Here is a 25,431-nt window from a genome sequence, read left to right as displayed (position 1 = left end):
TACGCTGCTTTAGTGATTTCAAACATAAAGAGAGACAAGAAATACCTACCCATAAACTTCATTCTTAATGATCAGAAAGCAGGCTTTATATGGTTTCTACTCTTTATATCAAAAAACATCAAAATGACACAAGTCTAAGCCATTTTCAGATGCCCGTGCAGTTTGAAAGTGTGTCACAACAATCTCTGAAAGATTTCAGCCATGACGACTCACCTTGTCTTTGCAGGGCCTCTGGCAGTTCTGGGCCGCACACACCGCATTCTCGTCATCCGATTCCTCTGCTCCTGACCAGTCATACTTGGAAGGGATATCCAGGACTTTCTTCTCCCTCTTTTTCTCTGTGCACTCTTTCACCAGTTCCACCTTGGCTGCAGCTGCCTTCTCGCGCTTCTTCTTCCGCTCCTCCTCTTTAGCTAGCTTCTTGGCCAGTTTGTTCAGCTCTTTCGTCTTGTCCATAGTCAGTTTTAGCTTCTTCTTCTTGGGTTTCTCCAGCTTCTTCAGTTCTTTAGACTTCTGCTTCATTTCACCAAAGAACTGTTCTGCTTTCTCAAGTTTGCGCTTCCGTTTCCTCTCAGAGGAGTCCCTTCCCCTCATTTTTAATGGCTTCTCATCCATGCTGTCATCCTTCAAACAACAAAAGATAGGCTTTAAGAAAATGATACGCTCAGCTATTCTCGTGGCATAACAGAAATATGAAAGTAGCTTGAGCTTGGTAACGTTTCCAGGGAGCATATCACCTTGCCCTCTAGAGGACACACACACTGCTGCACCACATTGTGGGACAATGGTCGCTGGTGAAGTGGATTGCCAGACCCGCCCCCCCCCCCACCAAGCATATTGGTCTCCAGTGGCACAGACTACACAGCAAAGTATGTAACATATCTCCACGCTCAACACTTATTACATACTAGTGAATGCTACAGAGGACTGCCTCCTGGACAGATCAATGCTACTATCCTGATCACTTTTGTTTGTGATAGCACCACACAGAAAAAGTGAGCCTGGATGTTGACTCAAATGGGCAAGCACAGTTAGGACCATGGTCCATAACTGTTTCTAAGCAGAAACACCAACTTCAATCATAGCAGAAAGATTAGTATCAAGGCAAACCACAGTTATACTTCACAATGTAGGGCTTAATACATTGAAATTCAAGTCAGCAGTGCCAAAGTCTTTTAGAGCCAAATGGGTCAAACGCAAACTGTTTCTATGGAGGCTAGCTTTCATTCACAATGAGAGAAGTGCATAAAGAGAAAAACCAGCTCTCTTTTATGGCCAGTCTGAAGGTGATGGGCCAATTATATACCCACCATTCCCCAAAAACGAGCCCCACAGGCACGTAGGGAAGCCAATACTATTCAAGGAACTAGATTCAGCCCTAAGGCTTTCAGTTGTTAAATCCTGTATACCCAGCAAGAAGAAAGAGAAATGCATTTCCTGGCTCAAGTCAATATCTGAGTGCTGCAAAAAAAATGAAATAATCAAGAGAACCACTATCCAAAAACTTTAAAAAAAACTGAATTCATACAGGGAAAAACTTAGTTTGATTAATTAGACTAAGGAGGAACTAGACAAGTGTCCTGGGATGGGGTAATACCACCAATAGCCAAAGCAACTAGATTGAGAAAAACTCCTACTATAGATTTTAAATGCAAGGGGGGGGGGGCAGATAATCTAAGCAATGATTTCATAAAAGAGGGCTATTCTGAACTTCTAACAGAAGTTAGACCTTACCAAAGAGGCTCACAAAATATTAAAACTGTGAATGGATCAGCAACTGATGACCAGCCCAAGATGACCACTCACACCAGCATAATTTGGTTGTCAGTTACACCAGACGGCAAGCAAGTTTTTGTAATACCAGCTGCAGGTGTGTAAAGAACAAAACTCTGGCCTCATTAAGGAGGTTTACCTCTGCTCAAATGGAGAACAACCTGAGACTGGCAACTCCTCCCTTCCACTCGAAGGGTTGCCTTTTTAATGTTTTAAATTCTACAGCTGAAAGTACCAAGAATTTTAAATCTTAAAAAATCCAACGGGTATGAAAATAAAATAGGAGAAGGCACAAGAGCCACAGGAAGATCTCAATCCAAGGAAGGAGAACTCAGGATGGCCTCTCTCAAGGGAATCTAAAAGCTTCTATGAGCTCTGCTGCCAAAGGTGGAGCCTGACAGCAAGGTGAAAGAGGCTGGCGAGTGGCAGTCACGATTCGAACAGCAGTCACCTGAAATGGCACCCACTGAGAATCAATGTAAAACAGGGTAACATAATCAGCACTCTGTTGGAAATGGACATCATTACCTCCATGATGTGAAGAAATCTGTCCTCAGATGGTGGGTGTGTGGCCTGTAAGATCCGCCAGATGTGTTGAGTCTCATCCAGCGATACCTCCAGGAGATCTCCTATCATCATGAGATCTTCTAGTTGTGATTTGGCTCCAGGAGACAACTCAAGCACTGGGGGCTCTAAACTGCGAGGTACTAGTGGGCTCTTACGGGGTTGTTTTCTTGGAGTGCTGGAACCTTTCAGAGAGGCAAAAAGGTAACAGGAAAGTGGGGGGGGGAGATAAATGGTATGATTTGTCATGACTAAAGCTAGAGTTTTAGTATTTTGCTTTAATAATTCCATAAAAACAGAATATAAAGTCAGGATTTTTGTTTGTTATCCAGACATCTCAAAGGTACATAGTGTCATGGGATCAGATAAGCTCATAGATGTACAGAAAGAGCATTACCTTGAGAGCAGCTTTTGGATGCTGATGAATATGCATGTTCAGCACAGAAGGATGGGGCTGTCCACATGTGCGTTACCACTTCTTCAGATTTTATGGGAATTTCTTCATCACAAAAAAGGTTGGGCTCCAGGCTACTGGATGATTTTACACTGGCATTGTCCTAAAACAAAACATATACAAACTCATAAGGGACTTGAGAACTAAGTCTAAACACCTTACAACCCCAGCCCCATAGGTCTGTGATTAGGAATTATCCATCTGGGTTAACTAAGAAGAGAACTTCAAGTGATGGGTTCCCTGGGTTTTAAACCCATTCTCTGAGTCCATTTTTAATTTACTTGTAGTTTAACAAGGATATGAAAACACCCCATCCCCAGAACAGACACTCAGCAGGGCCAGGCTGTTTGCTGGGCCTGGGGGTGTCACTTTGCAATCTTCACTGCATGCAAAAATGAACAGCTTTTGTATTATGAGTGGCCTTGTATTTTTTTAAAGCATGGCCAAAGTGTTCCTCGGGAACAGCACAAGAGTGATTCAAAAGCACTTAATTATCCAGGGGGAGGGGAGAGATGCACTGTGAAAGCATTCAAATGAAAGCACAGATTCTGCCCAGCTTCCAGATCCAGCACAGGGCCCTGTGAATGCTAGCAGTGATGGATTCCGGGAACTTTCCAAACTGAAAGAGGCCGGGGGGGGGGGATACAGGAGAGTGCCTCCTTTCCTCCTAATTCTGGGCGCTCAACACAGCCACTTCAGCAATCAGGCAGGTGGGATATGTTCCCTTTTTGCTTGAGACTGAAAGCCCTTCTTTTCCCCAAGGCTATGCTTTTCAGTCTCTGAGTTCGTCTCTGGGGTGTAACTCATACCCAAGTCATGAATTCTAGACTCAGCTTAAATAAAAGTTAAGTTTAAGTTGGTACATAATAAAATCTGCTTATATAAAAACTTGAGCGCTAGCTACCTAGGCATCGCTGTTTGGCATCTATTATTGCATATCTCACCCATCTGTTAGAGTGCATGCCCTCTCCCCTGCCTAGCTGGTTCAGAATAAGGACATGCTGTGGTCATGAATGAAATGAATAACATGCAGCTTTCAGCTTCTCTCTGGCATACTTGTATCATGGTCAGAGCTTGGTTGAAGAAAACTAAGGAACTGGGTGAGCTGAGAAGCCATCTTTTCAGTGAATCATCCAGCAACTCAAGAGCCAATTATGGCTGAGCTGTTAATTAGCATGTGAAAATCTAGGGCGTGAACATACAGCCTTTTCTGAGAGCAGTCAAATCTCTGGGGAATTCAGAGACAGCTCCACAGGTGTTGCTCATCAGTTCTGCAATCACATATTTGAACGAGGCCAAGCCCTGACAATACTTAATGTTCTGAACCTAAGTCTAGCCATTTTTACCAAAGATCTAGTTTCAGGTTCCTTACAGAGGGAGACTAGACACCTCCAGTTCCTTGTGCCCATTGAAGCCCAGCATGCCTGCCCTGGCCTCCCTGTCCCTGGACCCTCTGCAAAGAAGCACCCGCAGAAGCTAAATCTGACCCTTCCCCTCTCTACACATGGATTCAGTGCTAGGCTGGATGAAGGGAGGCAGGGCAGGCAGCACTCATTCACCTTATGATCAGAGATGTATGGAGAGGGACAGCCAAATCGCTGTCTTTCTCAGGTGAGCTGGCGGAGCAGCAAGCCCACAACTAGGGCTACCCCTTTGTGCGCCTGTTCTGGATGGGAGTCTTAAGGTTGTGTGTTAAAAAGCTAAAATGGAATCAGCAGACACAGGTTTTAAATCCAGGGAACCTATCACTTGTAGTTCCTCCCTTAGTATCTCCATTTATAGAGACTGGGTGGGTTTTTGCCACCTCTCAACATAACAGCAGATAGCTTAAAAGAAGGGGAAATATTTGCCACAGAATAACAGGATGAAAATGCATTTGTGCTTATTTCCATATCAGTTAATACAAGCGCAAACTCTGCAGTTAAGATTTTTAAAAATCCATACAAGCTGCACAGAGCAGACCTTGGACCATCTTGATACTTTATACTGTTATTATTATGGTGAGCTAACTAAAGTGGGCTGACATATCATGGAAGGATAAAAACTGACAAGTGGCTCAAGAGTTCAGAGGTTATTATGCCGCTGACCTTTATGTCATAACCATATGCTTCCCTGATATCTTCATCTGAATCTGTCTCCTCATCGTCATAATCCATAGTTTGTCGTGGAGACGATGACACACTACTCATTGCCCGGTTAAAGCCAGATTGCTGGAAACTAGTCAAGTGACCCTGAGGGGTAGAAGAGCATTTTTGAAGGAAAAGAATATATAGATAAAAACTACCACCAATGAAGTCAGAAAACAGGATAATTAATCGAGTTAGCTTGTGGATGTAATGCAGTACCCCAACAACCTGCGATTTTAACAGGAAAATAGTGATGTCAGGACTACAACAGAGAACCTGAATTTCTAATCTGTACCTGAGGAGTACTGGTTGCTATCTGAGTATTCCTTTTACCCAAAGCAGCTGTAAGCATCAACTCAGCCAGTGTCTTTATCGTCCCAACCAGTACTGAACTCATGACAGTGTTAGTGGTCATTGGCAGATAATCTCAAAAGAGACTGCACCAGCAATTGCTAGCTATGAAAAACGACAATGTTAGATGCGGACTTTCAGAGGTTGCTGATGTTATCTGAAACATCATATGGACTGTGATTCACATCCTTACAGTCTGAGAGAGATGAAAACAAAGCAACCTGTATTACCCAAGCCAGCTTTTGTTGATAAAAGGCTTAATGATCAAGAATTGTAAGGTAGGCCTCCCTGAGACAGCAGCCAGGGAAGATATAAGGACAGAGCAAATAAAGTCACAAACAGGAAGGCTAAAACTGTGAAGAGAAAAATCAGAAGAGTCAGGAGAGCACACAGAAAGACACAGAGGAATGTCATCCGAAACGCTTTGGGAAAGTTTTGTTATTGGGTTATTCTCGTGTCATGCCCCCTGCTGGTAAAAACCTATTATGAGAGTTTGAAAAAAATTCTGTAGTATGATTTGGACAGTTACACAAAGGGGACAGAAAACGTATTGCATTAACTAACTACAAAGTTTATTCAACTCAGCATACTTAATTCTACTCCAGCAGAACCTACGTTCAATAAGAAATACTGTCTTTTGTGAAACATATGGCAACTAAGGGGGAAAAACCCTTCCTAAAGTCTAAAAAAGTCCTAAAGGATTAAGATGGCATTCAGATCAAACACTGACCCATCACTAGTTTGATGTAGTGGTATATGCACATTGCAAAAAGAAATCTCAATATCATTGCATCCAGAGAGCCAGTTTGGTGTAGTGGTTAAGGGCAGCAGGACTCTAATCTGAAGAACAGGGCTTGATTCCCCACGCCTCTGCTTGAAGCCAGCTGGATGACCTTGGGTCAGTCACAGCTTCTTGGAGCTCTCTCAGCCCCACCCACCTCACAGGGTTATTGGTGTGTGTGTGGGGGGGGGGGGTAACAACAACATACTTTGTAAACCGCTCTGAGTGGGTGTTACGTTGTCCTGAAGGGCGATATATAAACTGAATGTTATTATTATTATTACCATCTGAGTTGGTTCTGAGCACGTAACTGTCTTTTTTGTAAAAGCATTCCCAGATAGTCACAGCTTTAAGTGGATACAAATCAATGTGTGTCACAGCACACAAACAGTGATCGCTACCCTCCTACCTGTAGGTCAGGATTGGCTGCGGCCTTCTGCAGCTCAGCACTAATTATTTTCTCCGTTTTCTCCCGCGCTGCTTGTTCCACCATGCGCTGGCTAAGCACGGAAAGTTTGGCTAATGCAGAAGACAGTTCATCAGTAGCCAAGGCTTGCCGTGCTCGATCCTGCCAACTCATAGCCCTTTCCGTCAGGCACTGCAAAGCCTCTCCCTCAGGCAGCCGAACTGGCAGCTTTTGCAAGGACACCAGCAAAGATAAGATGGTCTCGAGCCTGGGCCTTCGGGAACGCATGCAAAGCGGACATAGGAACTTAACTTCTTTGGCGGGCCAACTAGAGCCCTTCTTTTGGGAGCTGGTTTTGGGGAGAGGCACACAGGTGCTGTGAAACCAGTCTTTGCAGAGTTCACACTGGAGCATAAACCCGCTTGCTGTTTTGCGGCAGATACAGAACTTGATCTCCTCAATGCAATCCACCATGGTCATCTTTGCCAGATTGGCTTCCCTGAGGGCATGCATGGCTTCAATCTCCTTCTGTTCCCGATCCCTGAAGACAGCCACCTAGTCAACAGAAAGAAGAGCTGAAAACTCCTCACTAGTGCTCATCTGCTCATTCCATATACTCTTTCAATCATGGAGAAAGACCCTCAACAGAATGAAAAATGGGGTTATTAGCCATATGGTACCCATGTTAAGTCTGTTGTAGCAAACATAAGGAAGAAGTTCTTGACTGAAGCTTTTGAATTTGGCAATTGTTTTTATTAAAATAAATTTACACCACAGACATCTGATACAAAAGGCAGATTTTTACTACAGTGAATTTTGCAAAAAGATAGCTTCCTAAAACACAAATTGAAATTTGTGTTAAATCAAATCATCTGTTTAACTAAGCTGTCCGAAGCACCAACAACCAGAATAGCAAAGACTTGACTGCTCAGCTGTGTAGCATTAGTGGTGCACAGCCCATAGCTAAATCAATAAAAATTAGAGCGGAACATCATTATAGGTTCCACTTCCAGGTTCAGCATGTTCTTAATTTTTAGAATGCTGACAGTAATAGCACCAGGCCACATTAAAAGTTTAACGAAGCTCTATAAATGTCCAAAACATGCAAGTTAAAAAACACTCAATGTGAACAAATGCAAAGGAGTTACTTACAAGAAATGGTTGACCTATCAAAGAAGGCTCTTAAGAAATTAAACGTTTAACTAAGACACCAGATTACAAAGTAAATGTAAGTAGTAAATGACAAGATTAATAGTTAAAGCCTAAATTAGTAATTATGAAACCTAAACAGCAAGATCATAAATGATTAGGGACCTTCAACTTAAATGTAAAAGATCAAGAAGATTCCATCTGGTCAAACCAAAGTTTTCCAAGTCTTATATTACTGTAGACAGCTATGCTTTATTCAGAAAAGGGTCCTTTTTTTGAGGTCCAGGGGCAACTATTTGAATGTGACACTCCTTGCCCTGCTTATAGGACATGATGACAAATTAGAATCCTGTAGCCACAGTTACTGACAATAACCCAAATTCCACCAAGAGAGCAAAGATCTCTCCGGGAAACTTGAAAGGTCATCAGGCCTGACAACCTGGTTTGTGTCAATCCATAACCACATCCTTTAGCTGGCATGCAACTTGTCTCTCTGGGGGTGGACTGAGAACGATTCTAAGCTACAGTCTGGACTGGCTACAGTGCAACTGCCCCTGATGTATCTTGGTAACTCAATCTTCTATCTAAGTAGAAATATTTCAATCTCACGCAGATCCCATTTAAAAACCTATCTTCATTTTGAACAAAGTCAGAATTACATTGTATAGCTGTTCCACCCAAACTAAAGTAGGTAAAAATGACTGCCACCATGAACAGGTTACTATTAGTTTAAAAAAACACTCAAAGGGGCATTCCATATAAGCAAGCAAACCTGCAGTAGTGCTGTTACAATTCCTTACCACTGTTGCAGTGTCTCTGGTCTCTTCCAGCCCATCTTCTAGCTCACTTAAGGACTCCAGGTCAAGATCCTTCTCTTTCTCCTTCTCCATCAGATCCTTCACTCTCTTTCGCCTGTTCTTACTGCTCCCATAAACACCAATATCAGTTCGAGGACTCAAAACCTGCAACCAAGAAGGCGCAATATGGCGATGGCACAATCCAGAGACAGACTGTTTACTGAAAGATACCAACCACTTAATTCTTATATTCTCAAGTCCAAACAATAAGAATATAGAAGCAACATTTAGAATCAAAGGTTTTAAGGACTGTAACCCTAAAAAATCTATCCTGCATGACATGCAAATGGTTTTAACAACAACAACGTGCTTATATTCCGCCCTTCTGCACAGTTTAGTGCTCACTCACAGCAGTGATCAACGTCAATGTTATTATCCCCACAATATATCTGGGGCTGAGAGGAGTGGCTTATCCAAGGCCATCTACCGAGCTCACGCCAGTAATGGAAGTCAAACCAGCAGAGTGCTGATTTGCAACCCGTCCCCTCAATCACTATGCTACACTTCCTTTTACTGTTGAATGTTATTTTATGGATTGCAGGTTGTGTTTTATTGATTATAAGCCATCTTGGTTTTTATTGATAAAGTCTGGACAGAAAGCTTAAGTGCAGGATGGATGAACGGCTTTGGGTATTTTTTCTTCTTCCAACAATGCAAAAAAATTTCTCCTTAATGTTCAAAGAAAGAGGAAAGAAACCAAGAGGCAGCACTAAAACCAAGTTCTACAGAGTTCCAGTTATCGATTCATCTTGCCCAACAGTGCTTACTCTAACTAGCAGCAGCTTCCAAAGTCTCAGGCAGATTTTTCCCCCAGCATGGCTACCAGAGACTTTTTCTTCTTTAAAACCAGAGATGTCAGAGATCAGAGTTTGAGGTCTGATGCATGTGTAACCGAGAACTCTGACACTGAGCTATGCCCTCTTCCTATGTGAAGGACCAGGCTGGCAGCCAGAACAGCTGTGCAAGGAACAAAGTAGGCACTTATGTGGAAAGACGGGGTATAAATATTTTAAGTAATAAAATATTTGGAAGTATGACCTGCTGGGTATGAACTGCTTTCCTGTCCTTAATTTAAGCACCTGCATCAAGGAAACAAGAAGAGACCTACAGAAGCTGCACCCGCTTATCAATGTCAAGGCTGAAAATCAATGACCCATAAAACAGATTATTTAGCTACACTAGCTATCTAAACTGGCAACAATATTAACAATACTGTTTAACAACAGAAAAATCTCTAGTCAAGCTGGCTAGAGTATTCCACAGGTTTGGGAAAAATAGATTCTTTAATCACCACAGCAAACACAGATGCTACAAGGACTACTTGGACCCTACGCCTGACCAAGGTCTTCATCTTGTCCTCCCACCCAAAGCAAGGCAATATTGGTCAGCTAATGGTTTTTTATACAGCTTTGACTTTTTGAGAGACAGGCTGTATTACAAAGCAGACCTAACCAAGATTTACCATTGGGAAGAGGCGCTGATACAAATTAACTCAGCATCTGAGAAGAGTCAATTCATAAATGTAAGTACTTTCAACATAAGTTTGTTTCAACCAAGGCAGTCCAAGTTTTCCTAAATCCAAAAGCTTTCCACAGTACGGCAATGTGTATTTTCCATAGGGTAGCTAAAGCCTTCCTATCTCTCACTCATGGGTAAGTTTGGTGCTGATACAGCACTTTCCACCCTCTAGCATAAGAGAGAGACTGCCAGATAACTGAGGTTAAGAACCTTTGATTTTCCCTTCTTCCTTTATTCTGTAACCTGCATAGTTTGCATTTTCTTCTAATTCTGCAATTCTGGTCCTATTACATTATTTACTGGATGTCTTATGCTGTATGATTGCTTTTTAACATTTTGTAATTTGTCTTGAGACTCAGCAAGAAAAGCAGCTATAAAGTAAACAAATAACCTGTAAGAGAGTATAGCTGGAGTTCTTCTTAAGAAATGTTCTTCCAGTGCGCTCCCTCCAGGCACGTGCTGCTGCTACCTGTGAGTCAACTTGCGGCAGTGCATCAAGGCGGACAGGTATCAGGCGGCCTTTGGCAGACAGATTCTCAAGCTGCTCTAGATATGCATAGTTGCTACCATTCTAGGGAGGTAAACAAAAACTCTTAGCTAAACTTTATCATCCTTAGTCTGAAAATTGAACAGTATTTTAATTCTATCATTCACAAACAGATTTAAGCATATTTTGGTAGTTCTCACGATTTATTGCTGTTTTAACATTTGATTTTTTTAAACAACAAAAAGCTAATTCTAAGTTCCAGAGGACTTTATTGAAGCTCTCTTGACATGTGAAGAACAAGTGAACTCTTGACAGATATATACAAAACCAACACTCTCAAATAAACATCTACAACCTCTTTTGTTCAGTCAGAGACTTGGGTGACAAAGAAAGAAGGGGAGGGGTTGGGCCACACTAATGCAAAATCACAGCGTGTGTTGCTAAAGATGCATATTCATTAAGCAGAAAATCTGAGTGTTTAAATACTTTCATATTCAACCATTAACCACTCTGCAAAAGCATCCATCTGTGTCAGAATCTAGGCCACTTCAGGAAACTGAATGCCAAGTCTTACAACCAAATGCATGAGGTCACTTATCCATAGTAAAACACAAGCTTTCCATACAGAAAATCGCAGGTTCGGTTTTTGGCATCGCCAGTTAAAAGAGTTCAGGTAGCAGGTACCAGGAAAGACCTTTACCTACCTGTGACCTTGGAAAGCCATTGCCAGTTTAAGTAGACAATATGGAGTTATGCAGGCTAATGGTCTGCCTCACTGTAAGGTAGCTTCACGTAACATACATACAATGTGCTCAGGCACAGCATTAGCTCCTGCCTCACATTAGGAAAATGGCCATTGTGATAAGTTGCAGGGTGGACCAGGATTAACAAAGAAACAGACAAAAATGTTAATGTGAGGCTACAAATGGTAATGCTAGTGAATCCCATCTTACAGATGCTTTTTGGGAAAAGGAGGAAATGCCAGTTTGAAAGCTAAGGTGCTGCACTGCCAGCAGTGAACCCTACCTGAATGGCTTCCACTTTAGATGTCCAGTCTCGAGCCCGCTGCAGTGCTTCTCTCAATGCTAACACATTGGGCAAATAAGCTGGGATGTTTTTTGCTTCATTAACAATGTTCTCCAGAGCAGCAATACTTTGTCGAGGCCTACCAAAGTGGTGGTGGTGGGAATCTGGTTAGCAAATATTTTTACTTCTTGGACATTATATTAAAATAAAGCCCTTACTAACTAGCAGGACTCTAACCAATGCTGCATCCTCAAAAACATTGTACTTCTCATAGTAGTCATGCATTTATTCAACTTGTGATCCCATCCTTCCTCTCACAGTCTCACCATGAGATCAGCAAGGTAAAGAACAACATGCTGAAAGCAATCAAATAAGCTTAAAGGCCAAGTAGGGACATCAGCATGTCTCCCTTGCACCTGCTCCAAGCTGAACTCTATAGCCAGTACATCACACTGGCACCAGTAACTGAAGTCAAGCCACTTGAGGTGCAGAATACCGTTTGATCAACACCACTCTTGCTTCTACTCTTAGATCATTAACTAAACATTTAGTATTACCATTCAAGTGGCTTAATGTTCCATTTTAATATGAAACTGCTAGACCAACAACAGCTCGGTTCAAGGATAAAAGGGTCAGAACACACATGTTTCTTTTTTGGGGTCAATATGCCTAATGGAGACATCATTTCCTATGCAAAAGGTCATTATGCTTACTAGGATTCCATTTCTGGATGACCAAGAGAGAGTTATTCCTCATAGTGGCTTAAAAGATGCTTCCATTCAAAGGACTCACCACCAGAGAGTTAAAACCACCAGCAGAATACTCACCTTGCCTGCAGGCAGACTTTTGCTTTCTCCTCCCACCTCTCAGAAACTGTGAGCAGCTCCTGCAGTTCCGCCATGGCCTTCTCCACTGCATGGTGCGGTGCCAGGCCCACCCCTGAGTCAATCAGTTTCTTCATCACATCTAAGGTGACTCTCTGAGGATCTGACAGCGTCACCCGTACTTCGTCCAGCCAGCGTGCCTGCTGCAGCTCCTGTTTTAGGCGAGGCAGTTCAGGAAGTTCCACGTAGAGGCCAGAGCCCATGTCTATCAATAACTGCAGCTTCGAGGAGTCTGGGATCTCGTCCATCATGGCCTCCTGAGCACGTTCATGAAACTCTTCAACATCATCCAGCAAGTTCTAAAGAAGATTTAGAACAAGATGATCACTCAAGCACATAGGAATAAAAGTTGCCAAAAGCCCCATGGGAATGCTTGACTGTTTTTAGCTCATTCTAGGAATTTGAAGCTAACCCTGTTCAAAATGACTCAGACACCAAGCAATATAATGAACACCACCTGGAATTAAACAACAAAAAACCCTGGTTGGCATTAGTCAGTCAGGCCCAGTTGGCAAGGAAGGCATGTGTTCTACCCCCTTACTCATTAGCCTTGACTGGATGAGCAGAGTGCTACACCCACTCCAACCTGCAGTGTTAAAAGTCAACTATCTGAGTTAACAGCAGAGAAGTGCATAGTGGTGGTGTTTCGTGTTATGAATTACTAGGAAGCAAACTGAAAATGGAGGAACTGAGATCCAGAATGGTTAGAGTAAGGTCTGGAAGACCTTGATTCAAGGCCCCACTCTGATATGAAGCTTGCTGTGTAACCTTGGGACATATGTGGGTATGTTTTCTCAACGAACCATTTATTCCCTCTCCCTATTTCTTCTTTCCTTTTTGATTCTTCCCAACAAATTTTCTTTTAACATTTAAAATTATGAACTTGTACAATCTCTACAATCTCTTTATGCTCTTTCCATCTGCAATGGCCATTACAGAACCATTAGGTGTTATATAAGGGCTGACTCAGGAGTACCTGTTTCTCTCTTTTGTTCTTGTCAATTTTTTTCTTCTGTGGCACATGTTACAGGCAATTTGTAAAACACCTTTAATGCAATGGCAGAAAAGCAGTATAATTTTTTACAAGAAAAATAAATATTAGTGCTATAAATACCAAGGGCAACTCTTGTCTTTCACAGGCTTTTTCCTTGCCAGGGATACTACAGTACCCCATTTACCACTTGTTTCTTTGATTAGTTTGTTCTTCAGCCAAGGAGAGAAGCAAGTGATGCCAGATGAACAATTTGCCTTCATTTCATTCTGGCTACATTCAGGGTACATCAAAGCATATTTTTGAAATATTCAGGGCATTTTATGAAGAATTCCTGAACGAAACAAAATAATGTACACTAAACATACTCATCGGGGTGCACAATATTTTGTATTCATAGCCTGTCCCTGAAAGCATTACTGAGCCTCAAATATATTCACTGACTAATTCATAGCTCTAAATTCAAGTGAATCACACAGATTTCCAAGTACACACCTTTACTTGCCGAGCCTGACTGATGACACAGGGAAGGCTAAATAGCTGTTGGACAAATGCTTTCAGCTCCTCCACAGTAAGTTTGGTCCGTGTCTTCCCACTATCCGGGATCAGTTTGCTATATGGAGAGAAGAGAAATTCTCAGCACTGGCAGCCACATACGAAGCCCTCCGAGTCAATGAACAATGCTTGACAAATAGTTCCAGAGAAGATATTAGAAGATAATTCCTCTGCACAACATTGTTCCTCTGAATACCATTTCAAACAAGTATATTATGCTATAATTAACAATACATAATACATTATATGTATCTCCTCTCTATTCTGCTTTACTATTGTGCAAATTTTCTTTTAACGTTCACTGTAAACCAGACTTCCCTATCCCAGTAAGACTACTCTCAACATTCATTCTCCCCACCTGCCTTCACAAGTACAGCGGCTCACAAAAAACCTACCAAAACAGATTGTATTCCAACTGTAAAAAGCGAATGCTGGCATATCGTATGCATTTTCTAGATGTGGATTTTAAAGTTATTTTTTCATGCACAAGATTTACTTCTATTTTTCCTGGCCATACCTATGTTTTTGTTTTTTGCTTAGGAGCAGTTGGGCCACCGAAGCACAAGTCTCTGCCTCTTTCACGGCATCTCTTAGCTTACGGAAGAGGTCATTCTCTGGATACTTCCTGTCTTCAGCATCCTCCAACATCACTCTCAGCTCAATCACATCTGTAACAAATTGACTAAGAGGCCATTTGCACAAACACACAAGGACTGCAAACCATTTTCTCCTGTATTCCCCAAAATCTTGGCTTTGAAACACTCAAGTTGTCACAGATATAGCAGAACTGTCATTACATTATGGCCCACTTCTTGCAGTGACATCTCACTCTAATCAGGATAACTGAACCTGAGTGAAGGGGTGGGGGTGAGGAGACAGGCTGGCAATGAAATGCTTCCAGTGACAAAGTAGCTAATTAAACATGACCCTTGTCAGAAGGTTCCTTGAACACAGGTGCTGATCGCCTTCACAGAAGAACTACTCAAAAGAGTGAACATTTGTATAACCTCAGGTACTCTGCACCCATCGAACAAACATACCATCATCTTATTATATGGAATAAACTGAGTTGAGAATCAGACCTCTTCAAGAAATGGCCACAACCATTAACTAGATTTAGAACTATTTAAATAGCTCCAATTAACTCCAACTCTGTTACAAATGTGCAGCGGATATGAGCTATTGCTAAAAGCCCTTTCCCTTTGACAAGTGTGCAGCAGCTGGTCCATATATTTTTAAAGAACTAAAGTGAAACAGCCAGTGCTTGTTAAAGGGGTGTGTGTGTAAAATGTTTCAGATGCCGCCACACAAAATAATTCTAAACTAAATATATGGAATGACTGTTTGAACCCAATGTGAACTTGTCTGAAAAACCCTCAAACTTACTGCAGCATGAGATTCATTCCGTAAAATGAGCGCTGATGTACAGCTGTGATCTTGAAAATTATGCCACCAGCTCCACATACCTAGAGCTCCTCCCTGTGCCATCCCGCCCCCCCCCCCCACCATCAGCCTTCTATGTCACTTCAGTTGCTGTAAATATGGGAGACATTTCAGAAGTAGTTCCAAACCACAGGAAGCCTCTGTCTAGATGAACAGAAGAACTTCACTGGGCAATCAGCTTTCTTGTGTACCTTAAGGATACACACACTTGAAGGAGATCCAAAGGAGATCCAAATTCTACACCAAGAAAAGCTAGATTCTGTGTCCTCTATATAGTATGCCCCTAAACAGATTCCCATAGGAGACAAAAGTCAGTCTAACCTTTCTTGTGATTGAGGTTGGCAGACAGTGCCTCAGTGACCCTGTTGACCCAGGTGTCATAGGACTGTGCTCTGACTTTCACTCCATACAGCAGCGAAGGGAAGTCCTCTAATGGATACCGGTATCTGGAGAGAAACAAAGATTCCTCAAACATACAAGCAACTCTCAGATTACGTAACAGGAAAGACATTACTGTCAAACTTCTACAGCATATGTTCATCATAGACAGACAACTCTGCCACAGACATCTGTCCTATAGCTTGAAAGACAACATGTGAAGAGCTACCAGAAGCATCTTAGCTGGAAAATTCCTACCTTAGACACTTCTTCTGCATCGAACATGAACACAAATCATTCGGATGATACAAGCAGACAAGTCGCTCAGGGTTACAAGAACAGGTAAGAGCAGACAAGAAACACGTCGTTTTACAGGCTGCACACTGACGCTCATCATCTGGAACCAGCTCAAACACTTCTTCCTCAGACATCAGTACCCCCTGATGCAAAAAACAGTATGGTATAAGGATACTTCCAGAAGAACGTTTTCTAATTTTTGTTCAGCTCCGAAAGTGAAATACACTGGACTCTCCCAAGCTCACCATCTGTACAACAGACTCCCTCAAGCGTGCCTCCTCTTCCGTCATTAGAGTCATTTCTTTGCAAACCATGGCAGCAAGCCCCACATCCAAGCACTCAGGGTCAGCTGCCATCTTGAAGATCAGTTCTTCATGGGAGAAGACACAGTGGCGCCTCAGGCGGCGGTAATGGCTTACACACTGCCGCCCAATGGGAAGCTGGAAATGTAAAGAAACATTTCCAATTATTTTTTCTTCCCAGAATTATGCCATGGTAGGCTGCCCTAAAATCTCTTCCTCTTGGTCCTTCAATAGCGGAGTAAAGACTAAGATGTGAAAAATACAGGTAAAAATATTCATTAAGGATGCAAACAATTATTATAGGATAAAGTGGGTCACAGTATTCAGCAGCAGCATCTCCAGGGAACAAAAGTCAAGCACTTTGGAGGTCACTAGAGGAAAAAGATGAGGGGATTGATTGTGCAGGTACTGAATCCCAAGGGCTTCATTTCACACTAAGAAAAGAAAATCTTACACGCCAGTCTGAAATGAGTCTCTCCCACAGAAACTCCAAGCAAGCCACATCATTAGTGGAGAACAAAAGAGAGATAATACAGCATCAGAGGACAAAAGGTGGGGGGAGAGCAAGGAGGTCAGAAAATAAGCCTCTCCAGAGATGCCGTCTCCTCTTGATGTCTGGAAAGCCTGGTCCCAAGAATACGTGTCAGGGAACACACAGCGATCTGTACAAAAAAGAGCCTGTTCAAGACTGATCTAACTTACGAGTTCTCTGAGTGAGAATACAGGAGAACGTTGTCATGTTATCTCAGAGTGAGAGATTTCTAGTTAAATGCTACACTGGGAGGATTTTCTGCCCCCTGTCCAAAGGGCAAAACAAAACTGGACATTAAGGGAAATTTTGAACTTAGAAATGTGAAGTCATATTTACAAACTGCATTATAACCATTTCTAAGTTTTCTTCCTAGAAAATAAAAGTGGCACCTAACAGGCATGAACCAGGGTGGTTGCTTGGTTCATGCACATCCCTCCTCCCCTTCTTGCAGTAGAATCCTCATTAGAAATTGTCTGGTTACCTGGGACATACAAATGCACAACAAAGAGAGGTGCACAACAAAGCTCAGCAATAAGCTGCACGCATCTACTTCCAGGCTTAAGGTCCATTTCAAACGTTAAATGAAAACAGCCTAGTTTTTTTCTGTTGCTGCATAATAATCTTGCGAAGTACACGCTATTTGTAAGCTCAAAACATAACCTTATTTTTAATGCAATGTTAATGCAATGTTTAATGTTGATAGCTTCTATTTTCACATGTTTATTCTCTTGCATCCGTTCTACCAATTGGCAAAAATATGCTTTACGCATCTTAGAGTTAGTGGTCTACAGCTACATCTTCCCCTAGGTATTCTTCTAGTAATCTGAATATTATACATTCTACTATTTCACAGACAAGACATACAATAGCACCGTTTAACAGCTTACTTACACAATACATTTATATTAAAGAAGCGATTTGAAAAGATTAGAATTAATGAGGTTTCCATTTTTCCAAAAACATTCCAGTTTTTCTTTCCCACAGGTAAGCTCCACCCCCATCCCATGGCCTTACAACTTCTGTACAGTTTGCAAGGTTTCTTTAGTTGGCAAGAAACATTAAAGCTTATAACTGTTTCTATATGGGGTATTTTAGTATCGACTCCGCAATATTTTCATTTCATAATTATCAAGCAGCAAAGAGTATAGAACTGAGCTTTCAATCTGAACAATGACTTTGAAGCGTGTGGACATGAAGGAAGTGAGAACAGGGCAACAGTAATCCTTCTACGCCCACACAAAGGATTATTCATTGCCTTTGTATTCCGTCTTTCTCCATATTCAGGAACTCAGAGTAGTCTACCTTTCCCCATGTTTCTGGTGAGAGGAGAAGTGGAAGAATGAGAGCTGCCCAATCTTTATCAAACAGACAAACTGACATAACTCTTATTGGCTAGAGGTAGATACAGTCATTCTTTAAGTTTCAAACAAACAAAATACATTCTCAGACAGGCTCTAGCTGGCTGCCCTTTTCCATAACTGGAGCAAGCAATACAACCTACAATACTGTTACCCTGATAAGTTGCGAGCTACAATTTGCATAATGATGGAAGGGTACAGACCCAGTCTGCAGTGCAAAAGTTCACAGCTTCAGCAAAGTTGTAGCCTTGATTAAATCCAGAATGATAGGCACGAGGAAAAGTTACAACAAACTCGCCCGCACACTGATTGGTCCGATATACCTAGAAGCAAGCCAGTGAGAAAATGTGAGATTCAGATAAGAAAGCATTGCTGTCGCACTGTTCTGCCCAAGAGTATACCTTAAATGACAACAAATGGCTCCAAAGTCAAGTCTCACCCATGCCTTCCCTTTCCATGCAACAACTGCTTCATCCAGTGCAGTCAGCATACAAGCACTTCATTGGACATGGGCTTCAAAGAAGACTGGTTTTAAAGATATTTTATACAGAATGGAAGGAACATCTTTCCACTCTCTCCCAGTGAGTCATTTCACAAGACTTAAAAGCTGTTGGAACACATTATACACAGTTTTGTCAGGAGATGGGCTGGAGAAATCATATAGCTAGGACAACAAATACAAGTGACTCCTACTTAGTGGATCTGCAGTAATGTTCTTTGTAAAATGCTAAAAATCCAAATGGCATTTGATGAAATCTATGCTTGGAGCAAGTTCCCCAACATCTTTAAAACATTCTTCTGGTTTTAATTAAAGCAGTGTAGAGTTTAAACAAGGCAATTTTTAAATCATTATAGCTGAAGGGGACTCTATGCAGACATTCTAGAAAAGTTAAAACAAAGAAAACCATACAGCTAGACACGTGAAATCTAAAGCAACACCACCACCACAAGAATGCTTAAGAGCCATTTCAAGTTACTGACATGAGATAAAGCTACAAACAAAAAGAAAAGGTCTGCTCTACTTACAGGCACCCCATGTTCCATAAGCACATTTGGGTTCATGATGGTGACTAACTGGTGCAGGAGATCAGGCTGTGCCTCAAACAGCTCAGGGGCCAACTCTCTCATCACTTCCTCCAGTTGTTCTGCTGCATGAGAAGGTACTCCATACCACGTCTTAGGCTCTCCCCTAGCATACCACAACATCCACAACTGGGAGTCACCCAACAGAAAAGCAGGCATACCCTTCTAGCATAAGAGACGTCCCACCAAACCTCCCCAATCCCCAACAACAAAACAGGCCTACTTCTCTAGGATCTATGCTGGCTGTTCGCCAGATACAGGGCTGACTTTTTTATAGAGGCTTCTGAACAACTCAAGGAACTTGTTCATCAGCACCAGACTTGTTTTTGAAAAAGCCTAGGAACAAAAAGTTGTTCCTAAGAAAGGAGAATGATTGAAACTAGTTGTATATTTTAAGTTCACAGCTTTTCAAAAGCACCAGGATATTTACAAATGGGATAATATCTGGAAAGATAAAATCATTCCGATGGACTTGTCTGCAATTTCTTTTTTATTATGCATTTGTATTTAAAGACTTGATCTATTTTGTTATATTAGCAAGTTTCTTTTAAACAGTAAAAAAGGAAAGGAACATGTTCATAAGCTTTCAGCTCAACCTTCAGGAATGAAAAGCTGCAGTAGATGGCCACATTAATTGTACACGAATAGGTGGCAGAACTAGGACACTTATTCTGCAATAGTCTATGGGCCTGTTTAGAAATTACCTTTTATACCTCCTTTCCCTGGGATCTGAAGTGTTTTGCAGTCTAAGCATACTCTTGCTTTCCTCCTTACAAGAACCCTGCCATTAATAAGACACTGGAAGTTCTACTTAAACATTCTCCTGCCCTAAGTAAAGAACTTGTGCAACTTACTAAAAAAGGATTTAAACTGGTAAGATTTTTTTTTAAAAGCCCTCTTACCTCCATCCTGGGCATGCACATCTAGATTCACAATGTATTGAAAGTACGTACCAATGAAGGTAGTTGATGGAATAGCTCCAGTGATCCTCAATGTGCCAACAGAAAGAGGAGAAGCACATGCCCACATACAGCCAGGGCACCTTCATGCCAGAAATGTCAGCATTGATATGAGCGAGGACAGACTGTTCCAGTACGGGCATATTGTTGAGGTTCCAGCCAGAAAGGGCATACTCCTGCCAACAGAAAGTGGAAAGTTTGTAAAGGAAGAGGCCAGAATGAAAATACTCTAGTACAAGACAAGTGCGCCTCATTACATTTTTTTTCAGCCAGGCCATAATGCTTTTTCACACTAGAACTGCAATCCTACACATATGAACTTGGAACTAAGCGCCTGTGAACTTAACAGGGCTTATGGTAGACCAAGCATATAGGATATACAGAACTGAAAGTAAAATTCACCTCCTTGGATATGGCATCCACCCGTTGGCCAAAGCTTAATCAATCGGTTAAAGTTTACTAAATATCTATTTATGAAGCCAGTTCCCAATGATCTATCACACATCATGACCAAGAACAAAAAACACTGAAGAGTTACATAGTTAAAAGTGAAATCACAAAGGGCAGAGAACAGCCACACAGTTATATCTTCAAGTTTACCCCTTTATTTTCTCTAGACCTGAATGATAATCACTCATTCCTGTGAGGAAAGGGGGGGGCACTCTGTAGTCAAGGCAAAACATTTCCTTCGTCTCAGCCCTGGATGACATGATGCTTACTTACAAGGATTCTTCAGGGTGTGGGAAGAAAATGCCATATTCCATTAAACATACAAGCTATCCCTTCCCACAATCTGTCCATCGTAACAGGTGTTTTTCAGGTTTTGTGAATGCAACTGCCTAGCAAGATAAACGGCACTGCCAGGATCACTGCCACACTATCAAATAGTTGCTCGCAACCAAGTCTCAATGGCCTCTTCTGAAAAGCTTTCCTCAGCTACTTTTAATCCCTCCCCCAGATTTCATATCCATGTTACCTCAAAACAACAGATCTGAAACTTGAGAAAGAGTAACAGCAGGTAGGGGAAGTTTAAGAGAATACAGCCAAGGGAAAAGTTAAATACTACTACCCCAGACACACACCACTTACAGTATGAAGTGCCCTCTCTCAAAATGTACTTTCAAGGCAGAAGAGACAACCATGGCTTTGTTATAGACACCTATAGCTGATCATTTAAAATTGCCCCCAAAGCCTTCAATCTAGCAAGCAGATATCCAAAGTGTTAAAGTACATGTTAAAGCTTTTGCCTCTTAAACAATCTAGACACATTCTAACATTTATTTAGAGCTAGCTTTCTGGTATGCAGAACTGTACACAAGTTGCATATCTTAGCCACACCTCCTCTTCTGGCATTAGCTTTCTTCTGCAATCTTTTACAGGGAAGCCACTTCCAAAGTCCTTGGATGAGATGTCCGCTCCATACTCCACAATTACATCCTCCTCGATACTGCTCACAAGTCGCCAAAACTCCTTTTCCACCAGCTCAGTGGGAACCATCTGAAAAGGACAGAAGTAATATAAAAACAAAGTCAGGCTTATCAGCTACACCTAAAACAATAAAGACTTTACAGCTTCACATGTGTTCCTTTCCCAACTCATGTTAAAAATCATTTACTTTAAAACGTAGCAATTTTGTAGGAACAAATGCCATTAAAAAGAGAAAGTATAGGAATGCACTGGTGAATTTTCTTTAAAAAGGCAAATTCACCATGTACAAGCCTGGGCCATGCACAAGCACTGAAGTTTGCCCATGCTTCATATCTCATCTAACATGATTGATTTGCAGCACAACAGTAGAGAGACTATGTTTACAAATAAACAGACAGACTACATTTACACATGTAGGGCGGAAACTTTTCCACAGAAAAATTTAGCACTGGAAAATTTTCTGGCAAATTTTCTGTTCCACATCACTGGACAGAGCACATGCTTTTCATGCAAGGTCCCAAATTCAAAATGTATCACTGCTATTCAAGCAGTGGGGCTGTTGCACTGCTGCCAGCTCTTCATTCCCTGTCTTTAGCAACCAAACATAAAACTGTAAATTTCGTAAAAATGCACCTAAAAGCAAGCCTGTACAGCTATATGGATGACTATTAGGCATGCAAATCTGCAGCACTTGCAGAATTTTAGACCACTAGACACCCTGCCTGAAGCCCCGCCTAAAGCAGTGGCAAAAGGCCCCAGAACAAAACCCCCTTCTGTAGCACGTCCCAGCAAATATATACTTACATGGACTGGCATATTGAAGTAGTCAGATTTGAAATTGTCTGCCATCTCACCAAAGCTCTGGAGGGTATACTCTCGAACAGCCTGCTCAAATCCAAAGGCCTCACGTGGTTTGTTACATTCCTGGAAAGAGAAAATCACTATCATTTAATAAGAGTTGCTTTGCCTGACCAATATCAAGACTCAAAACATTACGTGTTCAGAAGAAGCAATCGTAGCCAGACATCTAAGTGAAGTGCAGCCAACTAATGGTTTTAGCAGTGGTGGTGTGCGGGTGCTCTTGCTTTACAGAGTACTGAGCACCAAGCAGAATATGCTACAATTGATATAGGAATGGAGGAGCATCTGGATCAGCAAACCTGGCATCAAGACTTGCAACCTAAGCAGGGCTATGAGGGAGCAAGTTCCAAATCTTCCATATAATCTGCATCTAGCAAAGCTGCAACAAAACACTTTGACAGGAGCTTTGTTAATCTGTATCCTGGAATTAGGGCCTCTCCAAGCATTATCAACATCCTGCACAGAAACCATGTCCACAGAAGTAGAAGTATGAAACCCACATATGAAATGCCACACAGAAACCACACGTGCCATAGTAAGTATTTTCCCCCACTGTGACACATGAGCCTGTTTACTGTAAAAAATACTACGTAGGAGATTCCAAAGAAAACAATACTCTGAAGGAGAGGGCTGCTTTTGTTGCTTGCTGTCCCCAACACTTCAAAGATGGAAAAACTGTACCTCAGCAACACATTTTGGACATCTCCAGTCACCTTTGGGCACATCAGGCAAAGGAGGTATCAGGCAAAACGTATGGTAGCTGTCATCACACCCATCACACAGCAACAATTTGTCCTCGTTGTTTCCCCGACCACAGAACAAGCAGACATACAGGTCAACCTAGAAGAGACAACATTTAGTTTATCATGACTTGTATACATGTATAAGATTCTGGTGGCCAAGCAAATGTGTTTCACCCAATATAGCAGCACTGACCCTTCCCCATAAAGATGTTCTAAAGGAAGTTCTACCTTACTTCCCAGACAAGCAGACATAAAAACCTCAGTCCATGGAGCATACATGATGCAAGCAGCTGCTGAACTCAGTGATGACACCATTTTAACTGCCTACGAGACAAAGTCTCTTTGAAATTATGATTATCTAAAACCAGTATCAACTAATTACCAGAAAATTCAGTGGTTAATGTAATTCAATGAACAACTACTGCCTGCATGCATTTAATCTGGTATATTACTGTCTTCCAAGGAAGAAGAGACATATCCCAGTTTTAGCAATGTTCCTGTACAGGCATCATAAACCTTTTCTAAATAAGCGTTGTTTAATCCAAAATCAAACACCAGATCCTGCAAAGCTCTAGTCCCAAAATAAGCAGACAAACACTGAATCCAGACTAGTTTTACCATGCAGCATTCTATCTTCATAGCTAAGTTAAAAATCAAACAGCTTGACTGAGTAGGAAACTTCAGGTGGATTCACACAAAATGCTTTACTAGATCAACATCATTATCAAATGATCTGATATACAGGTGAATGACTAAAAACAAAGATTTTAATTTTCTAAAAATAATCTGAATTATATTGGTAGAATTGAAGGACTAGAAGATTGTATCCACACTACAGAATACTCATTCACTTTGGGTTAAACCAGACACCTAGAAAATACCTAAGGAGTAAAAAGTTACCAGCCTACATGCACTAATAACACCTTTTCATCTATTTGTACAAATTCATTCATGCAGCATAGTATGCAACTATGTATTTTCAGTGGAGTTCTACCTATTAGCAAATCAGCAACTGATTCGGTGTCTGGTGGTTAATCAGAGAAAAGGAGGCTAAATGCACAAGATCACAATCTCTTAAAGGCTTCCAGTTGTTCAACTAGGTATCTGAAAGCTAAATAATCTGTATTTTCCATTAGCTGTAATCCTCACTTGTGCTGGGTACAATTCAGAGATGCTGTCTCCTCAATAGTAATTAGTGGTTGTTATTTATGCCATATAATTAGACTCGTCATTAACTGATACAATTTTTTCATATACTATTCTTCAGACATATCCAGAAAGTACCCTAAAGCCTAAACCAAATCTAATGGGAGGTTTTTAATATATTGCACCTAATTTTCTAAATAAACTTATTTTAAGGTGCCAGTAGTTTGTTTTTATGGTTTATGTTTTAGGCTGGGTACTTTAATGTTGGATTCTAATTAATATCTTTTAATGTTTTGTTTTATAAACCAGGCAGGTTACTGGAGACGTAACATACAAATTTTCTAAAATAAATAAATATGAAATGCTGAAGGCATGCAGCAATAAAAATCTGAAAGCTCTACAAGTTAATCCCACCTTTAATGGGATATTATGCATAACCATTCGCAAACCATCTCTATCCAAAACAAAATCATTCACTTTATCTAGTTATACTTACATAAAATAACCAAATCCCAAAACTAGATAAGGCAGCACTCAGTAACAGCAAGATTTTAACCACAAATACAGAATTTCCCATTTTCATCAACTGTCTTTTCACAAGTATCTCCTATAAGGCTCATGTGAAAATTTGACAACTACCACTTGAATGAAAACTGACTTCACCAAACCGGCTGGACTAGAGGGCTGGTTCTCAACCTAACAACACTTTTTTATATTTTACCTTACAGCAATTTTAGTGAAATATTACTGTTTCAGAGCTTTGCCCCTTCAAATGCATTTCCCCACCCTCAGGGCCGGTGCCAGGGTTTCTGGCACTTGAGGCGAGATACCTACTTGCGCTCCCACCCACCCACCCACCCCGCCCCGCTAACCAATTTTAAAAAACAGAAGAAATGTAGGAAAAATGAAAAGCACAAAACTTGAACCTTTTTACATTTTTAATTTAATTTTTATTTCTTAATTTAAATTTTAAATTTCA

The 25,431-nt window shown here is 41.3% G+C and overlaps 1 protein-coding gene across 2 annotated transcripts in view; it reads right to left on the bottom strand.

The window, feature by feature from the left end:
• The window catches only part of KDM5A (lysine demethylase 5A), a 50,385-nt gene that overhangs the window by 7,407 nt on the left and 17,547 nt on the right, over window positions 1–25,431 (bottom strand). For both annotated transcript variants that reach the window (XM_054988143.1, XM_054988144.1), the window contains 20 exons: window positions 23,245–23,403; window positions 22,507–22,626; window positions 21,613–21,771; window positions 20,269–20,450; window positions 19,259–19,421; window positions 18,436–18,555; window positions 16,286–16,480; window positions 16,002–16,183; window positions 15,687–15,811; window positions 14,440–14,590; window positions 13,863–13,980; window positions 12,320–12,675; window positions 11,493–11,631; window positions 10,371–10,550; window positions 8,405–8,566; window positions 6,459–7,010; window positions 4,879–5,022; window positions 2,735–2,894; window positions 2,302–2,522; window positions 214–624 (listed from right to left, as the gene is read on the bottom strand). In XM_054988143.1, coding sequence (XP_054844118.1) covers window positions 214–624; window positions 2,302–2,522; window positions 2,735–2,894; window positions 4,879–5,022; window positions 6,459–7,010; window positions 8,405–8,566; window positions 10,371–10,550; window positions 11,493–11,631; window positions 12,320–12,675; window positions 13,863–13,980; window positions 14,440–14,590; window positions 15,687–15,811; window positions 16,002–16,183; window positions 16,286–16,480; window positions 18,436–18,555; window positions 19,259–19,421; window positions 20,269–20,450; window positions 21,613–21,771; window positions 22,507–22,626; window positions 23,245–23,403 — 3,999 coding nt within the window. The remainder of the gene's footprint in view (window positions 1–213; window positions 625–2,301; window positions 2,523–2,734; window positions 2,895–4,878; window positions 5,023–6,458; window positions 7,011–8,404; window positions 8,567–10,370; window positions 10,551–11,492; window positions 11,632–12,319; window positions 12,676–13,862; window positions 13,981–14,439; window positions 14,591–15,686; window positions 15,812–16,001; window positions 16,184–16,285; window positions 16,481–18,435; window positions 18,556–19,258; window positions 19,422–20,268; window positions 20,451–21,612; window positions 21,772–22,506; window positions 22,627–23,244; window positions 23,404–25,431) is intronic.

The sequence above is a fragment of the Eublepharis macularius genome, chromosome 9 (assembly GCF_028583425.1).
Source record: "Eublepharis macularius isolate TG4126 chromosome 9, MPM_Emac_v1.0, whole genome shotgun sequence".
NCBI classification, from domain to species: Eukaryota; Metazoa; Chordata; class Lepidosauria; order Squamata; family Eublepharidae; genus Eublepharis; species Eublepharis macularius.
This window is presented reverse-complemented; position numbering and strand designations above follow the sequence as displayed.